Raw genomic sequence first — 14,791 nt, 5'->3', positions numbered from 1 at the left:
TACCGTGTTTCCAAAATGAGCGCACTATTTAACTTTAAATTGTAGCCGAACGTTTTCCCCAAAAACAAAGTGTCTTAATAATTTTTTTTTTCCCAGAGGTTTGGACTATTTGTTACATTTTGCCTACTTTTTCAATAAACGCCCAAGCGGCAGTGCAGTTCTGAATTGGATCTTTCTTTTCAGTCCTCTTTGACCGGTCAACTTATTTCGTACTTTTTCATGTCCACCTTAAACAGGATCTGCAATATGAACACATGACATATTGGATTCAACTCGATTGTAGAAAAGCTGTCAAAATAGGATTTTTGTTTATTGTTCATGCGTGATTTTTTTTATAGTAAATCCTGGAAAATACTTCATTTATTAATATCTAATAGTAGTTATACTTGAACTGTGTTTTTGTTGGTTTTATGTTTTTTTTTTAATCATTTGTCACTGTTTATTGGTGGCGGTCCTTTTTTTTAATAACAGTATGGCTAATACTTGGTTAATATTCAGGTCACGACATGTAAACAGAATATTGTTGGTGCTTTTTTTTTTTTTTTTAGAGGGCCTTATGGATAGAATAGTGCACTTCCATTTGCTGAATTGTTAGCCACCTCTTACTTCCCATATTTTATGACTGAAAATGCATAAAAAAGAAAAACATGTGTTCTTGCCTTACATTAAAAAAAGTGCAATTCCCTTTTAATAAATAGATGTATCTATGGTCAGGAAAAAAACACAGAGGCTATTTCATCCCGACAAGCCTGTTTGTCAGGTTTCCCTGCTCTTCACGGGATTTCAGGAGAAGAGCAGGGAAACCAGGCTGGTAGGGATGAAATAGCCTCTGTGTTTTTCCTGAACTAACGTGTATATATATATATATATATATATATATATATATATATATATATATATATATATATATATATATATATATATGTAGAAAATGGATGGATATATATATATATATATAAATATATATACATATATGTACACACACACATATCTCTATACATACATATGTACATATATATACATATGCGTACATATATGTACATATGGATATATATACATACATATGTATATACATATGTATATAAATATATACATATACATACGGTATATATGCATATATATACATATGCATATACTGTATACCGTATTTCCTTGAATTGACGCTGGGGCGCTAATTATTTTAAAACCTCGTCTCACTCCGGCACTTATCAGTAAAAATTTGAGTGTGATGTAAGCTTGGACATTAAATGCTACTGAATAGCTCTTAATCTTCTTCCCTTTATGCGATTTCAAATTACCGGTATTGAAGTCAGCCTCCTCCATTTTGAAAATGATGACAGGGGAAGTGTCACTCTTGACGTCACGAGTTTGACCAGGCGGTAATACTAAGCTTGCGCTAATTATTTTGGGAAGCGAGTTTGACCCGGCAATAATTCAAGGCAGGCGCATACTATATGCCCTATGGCAATTCAAGGAAATACGGTATATGCATATATGTATATGTATATGTATATGCATATATATATATATATATATATATATATATAAACTTCCTTTTGATATATATATATGGGCTTCACGGTGGCAGAGGGGTTAGTGCGTCTGCCTCACAATACGAAGGTCCTGCAGTCCTGGGTTCAAATCCAGGCTCGGGATCTTTCTGTGTGGAGTTTGCATGTTCTCCCCGTGAATGCGTGGGTTCCCTCCGGGTACTCCGGCTTCCTCCCACTTCCAAAGACATGCACCTGGGGATAGGTTGATTGGCAACACTAAACTGGCCTTAGTGTGTGAATGTAAGTGTGAATATTGTCTGTCTATCTGTGTTGGCCCTGCGATGAGGTGGCGACTTGTCCAGGGTGTACCCCGCCTTCCGCCCGATTGTAGCTGAGATAGGCGCCAGCGCCCCCCGCGACCCCGAAAGGGAATAAGCGGTAGAAAATGGATGGATGGATATAGTGTGGGAGTTGGCAACCCGCGGCTCTTTAGCGCCGCCCTAGTGGCTCTCTGGAGTTGTTTCAAAAATGTATGAAAAATGGAAAAAGATGAGGGGAAAAAAATATAAAAAATATATTTTTTGTTTTCATACAGTTTCTGTCGGAGGACAAACATGACACAAACCTCCTTAATTGTTATGAAGCACACTGTTTATATTAAACATGCTTCACTGATTCGAGTATTTGGCGAGCGCCGTTTTGTCCTACTCATTTTGGCGGTCCTTGATCTCACCGTAGTTTGTTTACATGTACATCTTTCTCCGACATTCTAGGACATGTTTTATGCCACTTCTTTTTCTGTCTCATTTTGTCCACCAAACTTTTAACGTTGTGCATGAATGCACAAAGGTGAGTTTTGTTGATGTTATTGACTTGTGTGCTAATCAGACATATTTGGTCCCTGCTTGACTACAAGCTAATCGATGCTAACATGCTATTTAGGCTAGCTGTATGTACATATTGCATCATTATGCCTCATTTGTAGCTATATTTGAGCTCATTTGGTTTCCTTTAAGTCCTCTTAATTCAATTTATATCTCATGACTCTGTCTGTATGTAATATGGCTTTTATTGTTTTGCGGCTCCAGACATATTGTTTTTGTATTTTTCGTCTAATATGGCTCTTTCAACATTTAAGGTTGCCGACCCCTGATGTAGTGTGTATGCATACTGCATGATATTCTGTGCAGCAGACAAAGAAGAACAGTAAATACATTAGTCTTCAATTCTAAAAAAGTGATATAGTGGAAAGTTTGTTTGTTTCCATTAGAGCCCTGACACCAAGAAATAGTTTAATTTTTTATGTCTGATATTTCCTTCTTGTTCCTGTGAAGGAGTCCATTGAGAGTGCAAACACCACCATAGAAGACGAGGACGTGAAAGGTAGGACAAGTCATTACTGGTTGCACCTTGTGGTTTTGGAGCACACCAAACTTTCCATGGCGTGCTTTTCCCCCAAGTCATGTTTTTGTTTCCGCCTGCCAACCAACTTCCTTTTGATATCACTCCTCCTACTCTCTTCTTCACGCGCATCCGGGATGCAATAAGTGGCTACCAATCTGTTTTCCTTATGTTTTGTCAATAATATATCTGTTTTCCCTATGTTTTGTTGAGCATCCATCTTATTTCCTTATGTTTTGTCAGGAATATATCCGTTTTTCCTACGTTTTGTTGAGAATCTATCTGTTTTTCTTTATGTTTTGTCAAGAATCTATTTGTTTTTCTTACATATTGTTGAGAATCTCTGTTTTTCTTTACGTTTTGTCAAGAATCTATTTATTTTTCTTTACGTTAAGTCAAGAAACTAGCTGTTTTCCTTACGTTTTGACAAGAATCTATCTTTTTTTTAAATGTTTTGTCAAGAATCTATCTGTTTTCTTTATGTTTTGTCAAGAATACATCGTTTTTTCTAACGTTTTGGCAAGAATCTATTTGCTTTCCTTATGTTTTTTCGAGAATCTATCTGTTATTCTTTACGTTTTGTCAAGAATCTATTAATTATTCTTTACGTTTTGTCAAAAATCTATCTGTTTTCCCTACCTTTTGTCGAGAATCTATCTGTTTTCCTAATGTTTTGTTAAGAATCTGTCTGTTTTCCTAACGTCTTGTCGAGAATGTATCCGTTTTCCTTATGTTTTGTTGAGAATCTATTTGTTTTCCTTATGTTTTGTGGAGAATCCATCTGTTTTCCTAAAGTTTTGTCGAGAATCTATTAATTTTTCCTTACGTTTTGTCAAGAATCTATCTGTTTTCCCTACTTTTTGTCGAGAATCTATCTGTTTTCTTAATGTTTTCTTGAGAGTCTATCTGTTTTCCTTATGTTTTCTCAAGAATCTATCTGTTTTCTTTACGTTTTGTTGAGAATCCATCGGTTTTCCTAACGGTTTGTCAAGAATCTATCTGTTTTTCAAATGTTTTGTTGAGAATCTATCTGTTTTCCTTATGTTTTCTCAAGAATCTATCGATTTTCCTAACGTTTTGTCGAGAATCTATTTGTTTTCCTTATATTTTGTTGAGAATCCATCTGTTTTCCTAACGTTTTGTCGAAAAATCTATCTGTTTTCCTTACGTTTTGTTGAGAATCTATTTGTTTTCCTTATGTTTTGTTGAGAATCCATCTGTTGTCCTAACGTTTTGTCGAGAATCTATTAATTTTTCCTTACGATTTGTCAAGAATCTATCTGTTTTCCCTACTTTTTGTCGAGAATCTATCTGTTTTCTTAATGTTTTCTTGAGAATCTATCTGTTTTCCTTATGTTTTCTCAAGAATCTATCTGTTTTCTTTACGTTTTGTTGAGAATCCATCGGTTTTCCTAACGGTTTGTCGAGAATCTATCTGTTTTTCAAATGTTTTGTTGAGAATCTATCTGTTTTCCTTATGTTTTCTCAAGAATCTATCGATTTTCCCTACCTTTTGTCGAGAATCTATCTGTTTTTCTAATGTTTTGTGAAAATCTATCTGTTTTCCTTATGTTTTCTCAAGAATCTATCTGTTTTCTTTACGTTTTGTTGAGAACCCATCGGTTTTCCTAACGTTTTGTCAAGAATCTTATCTGTTTTCCTAACGTTTTGTCGAGAATCTATTTGTTTTCCTTATGTTTTGTTGAGAATACATCTGTTTTACTAACGTTTTGTCGAGAATCTATCTGTTTTCATTATGTTTTGTCGGGAATCCATCTGTTTTTCTAACGTTTTGTCGAGAATCTATGTTTTCCTTGTTTTTTCGAGAATCTATCTGTTATTCTTTACAATTCATTAACTGTTTTATATACAGTGCTTGTCAAAATATGTGTGTGTATGTATGCAAATGTGTATATGTGTGTTTATATAAATGTATATATGTGTGTGTATATATATATATATGTATGTATATATGTGTGTGTGTGTTTGTTTGTATACAGTATGTGTATATGTGAGTATGTATGTATAAAAATGTGTATATATATACAGTATGTGTATATGTGTGTATGTATGTATGAATGTATGTGTGTATTAATTTGTGTATAATTGTTTGTGTATATATGTATGTGTTTATATATGTGTGAATGTATATATATATGTGTATATGTATACTGTATGTGTGTGTATATATGTTTATACATACATATATATGTATGTATATATATATATATATATATATATATATATATATATATATATATATATATATATATATGTGTGTGTGTGTGTGTAAATATATGGAAAATTAAAAGTATATGTGTGTGTATATATGTATACTGTGTATAAATGTGTGTATAAACACTATGTGTATATATGTATAAATATGTCTGTGTATATATTTATATATATATATATATATACATATATATATAAATATGTGTGTATATGTATATATATGTATGTGTGTATATATATATATATATATATATATATATACATATATATATATATATATATATATATATATATATATATATATATATATATGTCTTGATTGGATTATCCAGAGAATAGTGCTCGATACCGTGGTAGAGCGCAATATGTAGGTGTGGGAAAAATCACAAGACTACTTCATCTCTACAGAACTGTTTTTTCCCACACCTATATATATATATATATATATATATATATATATATATATATATATATATATATATATATATATATAGATAGATAAATAGATAGATAGATAGTACTTTATTGATTCCTTCATATATATATATATATATATATATATGTATATATATATATATATAGAAAATTAAAAGTATAGGTGTGTGTGTGTATATTTATACTGTGTATAAATGTGTGTAAATACACTATGTCTATATATGTATACAAATGTGTGTATATATATATACTGTACATATATATATATGAATACATATGTGTGTATATATATATACTGTACATATATATATATGAATACATATGTGTGTACATATACTGTATATATATATATATATATACATATATATATATATATATATATATATATGTTCAAATATATGTATATAAGTGGTAGAAAATGGATGATGGATGTGTGTATAAATGTGTGAGTGTATATGCTGTATGTGTATATATGTATATGTATGTATATACTGTATATGTATACATATAAACAAATATACACGTATATATGTGCATATATATATATATATATATATATAAAATTAAAAGTACTGTCTATACATGTATATTATATATATATATATATATATATATATATATATATATATATATATATATATATATATATAAGGGCTGGGCAACGATTAAAAATTTTAATCGAAGTTAATCGCACTATTTCTCCGATTAATCGCGATTAACTGCATTGTATACGCAAAGCCCAATAATGAATTCAAAAGTAGTGTGTAATGCACCTTTATTGGAATATTCTCCCACATGAAAAAAAGCGCCAAAACATTTGTTGTGCAAACACAATTTAAATCAGTCCTTGTTAAACAGTAGCAGTTCAATAGCATATTTTATGAAAATCAACTCAAAAAATGTAAATACAAACATTTAAGCTTATTGCCACTGCCAGGGTATTTAAGTTATCCTGTTTGTTATGGAAAATAAATATAATCTACATACAAATCTCTGAGCCACAATCATAACATCTGAACAGGCAATTTCTTAGGTAAAAGCAGAAACTAATTTTTTTTATCAGGGTCTTATGTTTAAAAAAGCTATATTATGGGTAGTGGGCTGTTTTAGGGAATTTTTGATCAAATTATCCGTAGTAGCAATATTAATAATGTTGTGTTTATTCTGCGTAGTGCACTTAAAATAATTATGACCATATCTAGGAATTTATATGATGGGAATTTTCCGATTGTTTGCTTGGTGCTTTGATAAAGCACCAAGCATACATGGTACTATTTGTGATGTTATGAGCCAGGGAAAAAAATAACTACACTACCCAGCATGCAACAGGAGTGACGAGCATGCGCGGTAGCCCGGTAGAGGTTGTGTCGCCATGATATGTTGTGATATGCACGCTCTGAAAGCAAACGTTAAGAACTTAGCCAACACTCCTCGTCTGCATTATTCATTAAAAGACAGACAACACATATACTCCGCTGCTTCACAGGCCGCTGGATGTAGCCGGCAAAGTATTCCCATGCTAGCTAGCCGGTCTAGCAAGCACGTGTCATTCAGTCCAAAACGGCCCGATCTATCCACATCCAGAATTGTCTGGCGGTCGTAAGTGATCCCGGAGTGACCTCGCTGTAAGCCAGCCATGAAATTTGCAGAATTGTCCGGTATTTTTGCCAAATGTTCCATCTTTACCAAGAGCCCCTCGACGCCGAAGTACATCCGGGAGATGCCATCTTGTTAAGAAAAGGCGTTAACAAAATAAAAGCATGTAAACAACATATGCAAATGTGCGATAAAATAATTGTTGGCGTTAATAGATTGATGAGTTAACGCGTAATTAACGCATTAATTTGCCCACCCCTAATATATATATATATATACATATATATATATATATATATATATATATATATATATATATATATATATATATATATATATATATATATATATATATATATATATATGTAGGTGTGGGAAAAATCACAAGACTACTTCATCTCTACAGAACTGTTTCATGAGGGGTTCCCTCAATCATCACAAAAAAAAAAACCCTCATGAAACAGTTCTGTAGAGATGAAGTAGTCTTGTGATTTTTCCCACAGCTACATATTGCGCTCTACCACGGTATCGAGCACTATTCTCTGGATAATCCAATCAAGACATATATATATATATATGTATATATAAGTTCAAATATATGTATATAAGTGGTAGAAAATGGATGATGGATGTGTGTATAAATGTGTGAGTGTATATTCTGAATGTGTATATATGTATATATATGTATATACTGTTTATGTATACATATAAACAAATATACACGTATATATGTATAAATAGGTGTACATATGTATATATGTGTGTCTATATATACAGTGTATATATGTATATACATAAATACGTGTGTGTGTATGTATGTATACATGTATATATATTTATATATATACTGTATATATAAACTGTATGTCTATATATATATAAATATATATACATACAGTATACTGTGTATATTATATATATATATATATATATATATATATATATACACACAAATGAACATGTATTTTGTTACATGGAATAAGTCATGTTTTTAACATTCCCAGCCTGCACCAATAACACTAAAGGTAACAATCCTTCATTAGTAGTTAAGTAGTTTACTTTTACCTTTTGCCCTCACACACCTTATTAGTCATGGAAGGACTGCTGCCTGCTCACTAATATTGCCAGCTGCCTTTCATGGCTAATGACCTTTGACCCCTGCCCTGTCCATGTGGTGTCTAGAAGGCCAGCTGTGTGCAGGACCTCACCTCACATTGGTTGTTGTTGTTGTTGTTTTGATGCAGCACGCAAACAGGAAATCATCAAAGTGACGGAGCAGCTGATCGAGTCCATCAACAACGGAGACTTTGAGGCCTACGCGTAAGTCTGGACCGCCCCAAGCTGCCTTTGTTCCTCCTTCTTTACCGCCCCTCGCTGCCTTTGTTCCTCTTTCTTGACCGCCCCTCGCTGCCTTTGTTCCTCCTTCTTTACCGCCCCTCGCTGCCTTTGTTCCTCTTTCTTGACCGCCCCTCGCTGCCTTTGTTCCTCCTTCTTTACCGTCCCTCGCTGCCTTTGTCCCTCCTTCTTGACCGCCCCTCGCTGCCTTTGTGCCTTCTTCTTGACCGCCCCTCGCTGCCTTTGTTCCTCCTTCATGACCGCCCCTCGCTGTCTTTTTTCCTACTTCTTGACCCCCCTCGCTGCCTTTGTTCCTCCTTCTTGACCGCCTCTCGCTGCCTTTGTTCCTCCTTCTTGACCGCCCCTCACTGCATTGGTTCCTCCTTCTAGACCGCCCCTCGCTGCCTTTGTTCCTCCTTTTTGACCGCCCTTCGCTTCCTTTGTTCCTCCTGCTAGACTGCCCCTCGCTTCCTTTGTTCCTTCTTTTTGACCGCCGTAGGCTTCCTTTGTCCCTCCTGCTAGACCGCCCCTCGCTTCCTTTGTTCCTCCTTTTTGACTGCCCTTCGCTTCCTTTGTTCCTCCTGCTAGACCGCCCCTCGCTTCCTTTGTTCCTCCTTCTTGACCGCCCCTCGCTGCCTTTGTTCCTCCTTCATGACCGCCCCTCGCTGTCTTTGTTCCTACTTCTTGACCCCCCTCGCTGCCTTTGTTCCTCCTTCTTGACCGCCCTTTGCTGCCTTTGTTCCTCCTTCTTGACCGCCCCTCGCTGCATTGGTTCCTCCTTCTAGACCGCCCCTCGCTGCCTTTGTTCCTCCTTTTTAACCGCCCTTCGCTTCCTTTGTTCCTCCTGCTAGACCGCCCCTCGCTTTCTTTGTTCCTTCTTTTTGACCGCCGTTCGCTTCCTTTGTTCCTCCTTTTTGACCGCCCTTCGCTTCCTTTGTTCCTCCTGCTAGACCGCCCCTCGCTTCCTTTGTTCCTCCTTCTCGACCGCGCATCGCTTCCTATGTTCCTCCTTTTTGACCGCCCTTCTCTTCCTTTGTTCCTCCTTCTTGACCGCCCCTCGCTGCCTTTGTTCCTCCTTCTTGATCGCCCCTCACTGCCTTTGTGCCTCCTTCTTAACCGCCCTTCGCTGCCTTTGTCCCTCCTTCTTGACCTCCCCTCGCTGCCTTTGTTCCTTCTTCTTGACCGCCCATCGCTGCCTTTGTTCTTCCTTTTTGACCGCCCCTCGCTGCCTTTGTTCCTCCTTTTTGACCGCCCTTCGCTTCCTTTGTTCCCCCTGCTAGACCGCCCCTCGCTTCCTTTGTTCCTTCTTTTTGACCGCCGTTCGCTTCCTTTGTTCCTCCTGCTAGACCGCCCCTCGCTTCCTTTGTTCCTCCTTTTTGACCGCCCTTCGCTTCCTTTGTTCCTCCTGCTAGACCGCCCCTCGCTTCCTTTGTTCCTCCTTCTTGACCGCCCATCGCTGCCTTTGTTCCTCCTTTTTGACCGCCCTTTTCTTCCTTTGTTCCTCCTTCTTGACCGCCCCTCGCTGCCTTTGTTCCTCCTTCTTGATCGCCCCTCACTGCCTTTGTGCCTCCTTCTTAAGCGCCCTTCGCTGCCTTTGTCCTTCCTTCTTGACCTCCCCTCGCTGCCTTTGTCCTTCCTTCTTGACCTCCCCTCGCTGCCTTTGTTCCTTTTTCTTGACCGCCCATCGCTGCCTTTGTTCTTCCTTTTTGACCGCCCCTCGCTGCCTTTGTTCCTCCTTCTTGACCGTCCCTCGCTGCCTTTGTTCTTCCTTTTTGACCACCCCTTGCTGCCTTTGTTCCTCCTTCTTGACCGCCCCTCGCTGCCTTTGTACCTCCATCTTTACCACCCTTCGCTGCCTTTGTTCCTCCTTCTTGACTGCCCCTCGCTGCCTTGGTTGCTCCTCCTTGACCGCCTCTCGCTGCCTTTGTTCTTACTTCTTGACCTCCCCTTGCTGCCTTTGTTCCTCCTTCTTGACTACCCCTCGCTCCCTTGGTTGCTCCTTCTTGACCGCCCCTCGCTGCCTTTGTTCTTACTTCTTGACCGCCTCTCGCTGCCTTTGTCCTTCCTTCTTGTCCCCCCCCCTCGCTGCCTTTGTGCGTCCTTCTTGACCGCCCCTCGCTGCCTTTGTTCCTCCTTCTTGACCGCCCGTTGCTGCCTTTGTTCCTCCTTCTTGACCTCCCCTCGCTGCCTTTGTTCCTTCTTCTTGACCGCCCATCGCTGCCTTTGTTCTTCCTTTTTGACCGCCCCTCGCTGCCTTTGTTCCTCCTTCTTGACCGTCCCTCGCTTTCTTTGTTCTTCCTTTTTGACTGCCCCTTGCTGCCTTTGTTCCTCCTTCTTGACCGCCCCTCGCTGCCTTTGTACCTCCATCTTTACCACCCTTCGCTGCCTTTGTTCCTCCTTCTTGACTGCCCCTCGCTGCCTTGGTTGCTCCTTCTTGACCGCCCCTCGCTGCCTTTGTTCTTACTTCTTGACCTCCCCTTGCTGCCTTTGTTCCTCCTTCTTGACTACCCCTCGCTGCCTTGGTTGCTCCTTCTTGACCGCCCCTCGCTGCCTTTGTTCTTACTTCTTGACCGCCTCTCGCTGCATTTTTCTTCCTTCTTGTCCCCCCCTCGCTGCCTTTGTGCGTCCTTCTTGACCGCCCTTCGCTGCCTTTGTTCTTCCTTTTTGACCGCCCCTTGCTGCCTTTGTTCCTCCTTCTTGACCGCCCCTCGCTGCCTTTGTACCTCCATCTTTACCACCCTTCGCTGCCTTTGTTCCTCCTTCTTGACTGCCCCTCGCTGCCTTGGTTGCTCCTTCTTGACCGCCCCTCGCTGCCTTTGTTCTTACTTCTTGACCTCCCCTTGCTGCCTTTGTTCCTCCTTCTTGACTACCCCTCGCTGCCTTGGTTGCTCCTTCTTGACCGCCCCTCGCTGCCATTGTTCTTACTTCTTGACCGCCTCTCGCTGCATTTTTCTTCCTTCTTGTCCCCCCCTCGCTGCCTTTGTGCGTCCTTCTTGACCGCCCTTCGCTGCCTTTATTCCTCCTTCTTGACCGCCCCTTGCTGCCTTTGTTCCTCCTTCTTGACCGCCCCTCGCTGCCTTTGTTCTTCCTTCTTGACCACCCTTCGCTGCCTTGGTTGCTCCTTCTTGTCCGCCTCTCGCTGCCTTTGTTCTTACTTCTTGACCGCCCCTCGCTGCCTTTGTTCCTCCTTCTTGACTGCCTTTCGGTGCCTTTGTTCCTCCTTTTTGACCACCCTTCTCTTGATTTGTTCTTCCTTCCTAACCGCCCCTCGCTGCCTTTGTGCCTCCTTCTTGACCACCCTTCACTGCCTTTGTTCCTCCTTCTTGGCTTCCCCTCGCTGCCTTTGTTCTTACTTCTTGACCGCCCCTCGCTGCCTTTGTTCCTCCTTCTTGTTCGCCCCTCACTGCCTTTGTGCCTCCTTCTTGACCGCCCTTCGCTGCCTTTGTTCCTCCTTCTTGACTGCCCCTTTGCTGCCTTTGTTCCTCCTTCTTGACCGCCCCTCGCTGCCTTTGTTCCTCCTTCTTGACCACCCTTCGCTGCCTTGGTTGTTCCTTCTTGACCGCCCCTCGCTGCCTTTGTTCCTACTTCTTGACCACCCCTCGCTGCTTTTGTTCTTCCTTCTTGACCGCCACTCGCTGCCTTTGTTCCTCCTTCTTGGCCGCCCCTCGCTGCCATTGTTCTTCCTTCCTGACCGCCTCTCGCTGCCTTTGTTCTTCCTTCTTGACCGCCCCTCGCTGCCTTTGTCCCTCCTTCTTTACCGCCCTTTGCTGCCTTTGTTCCTCCTTCTTGACCGTCCCTCGCTGCCTTTGTTCCTCTTCTTGACCGCCTCTCGCTGCCTTTGTTCCTCCTTCTTGCTGACTGACAGTCCTCTCCTGTGTGACAGGAAGATCTGTGACCCTGGTCTGACTTCCTTCGAGCCCGAGGCGCTGGGGAACCTGGTGGAAGGACACGACTTCCACCGCTTTTATTTTGAAAACGGTGAGTCGTTGCGTACCTAACGAAGACCAGCTTTTTGCTATTGATAACTAACTGTCCCATGTGACATGTTTATTTCAAACACTGTACATGCTAAGGCTAGCATGCTAGCTTTTTAGCAATTTTACCACAGTACACCTCACACCATCGTATAACTTGGTATGCGACACATGCTAACTGTGAACATGCTAATATTAGCATGCTAGATTTTTAGCAATTTTGCCACCGTACACCTCACACCGTCATATAACTCGGTTTGTGACACATGCTAACTGTAAACATGCTAACGTTAGCATGCTAGCCTTTTAGCAATTTTGCCACAGTACACCTCACACCATCGTATAACTTGGTATGCGACACATGCTAACTGTGAACATGCTAATATTAGCATGCTAGATTTTTAGCAATTTTGCCACCGTACACCTCACACCGTCATATAACTTGGTTTGTGACACATGCTAACTGTAAACATGCTAATGTTAGCATGCTGCATGTTAGCCTTTTAGCAATTTTGCCACCGTACACCTCACACCGTCGTATAACTTGGTATGTGACACATGCTAACTGTGAACATGCTAACATTAGCTTGCTAGATTTTTAGCCATTTTGCCACGTACACCTCACACTGTCGTATAACTTGGTTTGTGACACATGCTAACTGTGAACATGCTAACTTTAGCATGCTAGCTTTTAGCAATTTTGCCACTTCACACGGTCATATATCTCGGTATGTGACTCATGCTAACTGTTAACATGCTAATGTTAGCAAGCTAGCTTTTCAGCAATTTTCCCACCTCACACCGTCAAATATCTCGGTATGTAACGCATGCTGACTGTGAACATGTTAATGTTAGCATGCTAGCCTTTTAGATATTTTGCCACCGTACACCTCACACCGTCATATAATTTGGTATTTGACACATGCTAACTGTGAACATGCTAACATTACCATGCTAGCTTTTTCTTTTAGCCATTTTGCTGGTCTACACCTTAGTCATTTGAATTGATAAGTGACACATGCTAGCTGTAAGCATGTTCACATTAGAATGCTAGCTTTCTTTTTTTTTAGCTATTTAGCCACTTAGCACCTCAGAGTCATATAACTTGGTAAATGACACATGCTAACTTTAAACATGGTAACATTAGCATGCTGGCTTTTCAGCCATTTTTCCACTGTACACCTCAGAGTCATATAACTTGGTATGTGACACATGCTAACTGTGAACATGCTAACATTAACATCCTAGCCTTTTTAGCCAATTATGCCGCTGTATACCTCACTTATTTAAGTTCGTATGTAACACATACTAACTTTAAACATGCTAACATTAGTGTGATAGTTTTTTTTGCCATTTTTCCGCCGTACACATCAGTCATTTAACTTTGTACGTGACACATGCTAACTGTAAACATGCTAACATTAGGATACTAGCTTTTTAAGTCCATTTTGTCGCTGAGTCATATAACTTGGTATGTGACACATGCTAACTGTGAACATGTAAACTCTGGCATGCTAGCTTTTTTTAGCCTTTCAGCCACCGTACACCTCAGTTAATTAACTTCATACGTGACACATGCTAACAGTAAACATACTAACGGTAGTATATTAGCTTTTTTAGCCCATTTTTGTGTTGAGTCATATATCTTGGTATGTGACCCATGCTAACTGTGAACATGGTAACATTAGCATACAACATTTTTTAGCCAATTTTGCCGCTGTACACCTCAGTTATTTAAATTTGTAAGTGACACATGCTAACATCAGCATGCTAGCTTTTTTTTCTCGTCAATTTTGCCGCTGTACACCTCAGGCATTTAACTTTGTACGTGGCACATGCTAACTGTATGTTAGCATATTAGCTTGTTTTAGCCATTCTGCCGCCGTACACCTTAGTTTTGACACATGCTAACTATAAATATGCTAACATTAGCATACCAGCTTTTTTAGTCCATTTTGGTGCTGAGTCATGTAACTTGGTATGTGACATGCTAACTGTAAACATGCTAACATTAGCATGCTAGGTTTTTTTTTTAGCCATTTTTCCGCCGTACACCTCAGTCATTTAACTTTGTGCGTGACCAATGCTAACTGTAAATATGCTAACATTAGCATGCTATTTTTTGTGCCAATTTTCCGCCGTACACCTCAGTCATTTAACTTTGTGCGTGACACATGCTAACTGTAAATATGCTAACATTAGCATGTTTTTTTGTGCCAATTTTCCGCCGTACACCTCAGTCATTTAACTTTGTGCGTGACACATGCTAACTGTAAATATGCTGACAATAGCATGCCATTTTTTTTTTGCCAATTTTCCGCC

General features: G+C 39.5%; 1 protein-coding gene across 8 annotated transcripts in view; it reads left to right on the top strand.

Moving 5' to 3' along the window:
• camk2d2 (calcium/calmodulin-dependent protein kinase (CaM kinase) II delta 2) overlaps positions 1 to 14,791 on the top strand; it is a 127,281-nt gene that overhangs the window by 98,872 nt on the left and 13,618 nt on the right. For 4 of the 8 annotated variants that reach the window (XM_061906652.1, XM_061906613.1, XM_061906642.1 and 1 more), the window contains 4 exons: positions 2,828 to 2,876; positions 8,165 to 8,185; positions 8,405 to 8,480; positions 12,379 to 12,473. In XM_061906652.1, coding sequence (XP_061762636.1) covers positions 2,828 to 2,876; positions 8,165 to 8,185; positions 8,405 to 8,480; positions 12,379 to 12,473 — 241 coding nt within the window. The remainder of the gene's footprint in view (positions 1 to 2,827; positions 2,877 to 8,164; positions 8,186 to 8,404; positions 8,481 to 12,378; positions 12,474 to 14,791) is intronic. The other 4 variants (XM_061906660.1, XM_061906623.1, XM_061906670.1 and 1 more) reach the window with 1 other exon arrangement.

Source organism: Nerophis ophidion, linkage group LG01 (genome assembly GCF_033978795.1).
Source record: "Nerophis ophidion isolate RoL-2023_Sa linkage group LG01, RoL_Noph_v1.0, whole genome shotgun sequence".
NCBI lineage: Eukaryota > Metazoa > Chordata > Actinopteri > Syngnathiformes > Syngnathidae > Nerophis > Nerophis ophidion.
This window is presented reverse-complemented; position numbering and strand designations above follow the sequence as displayed.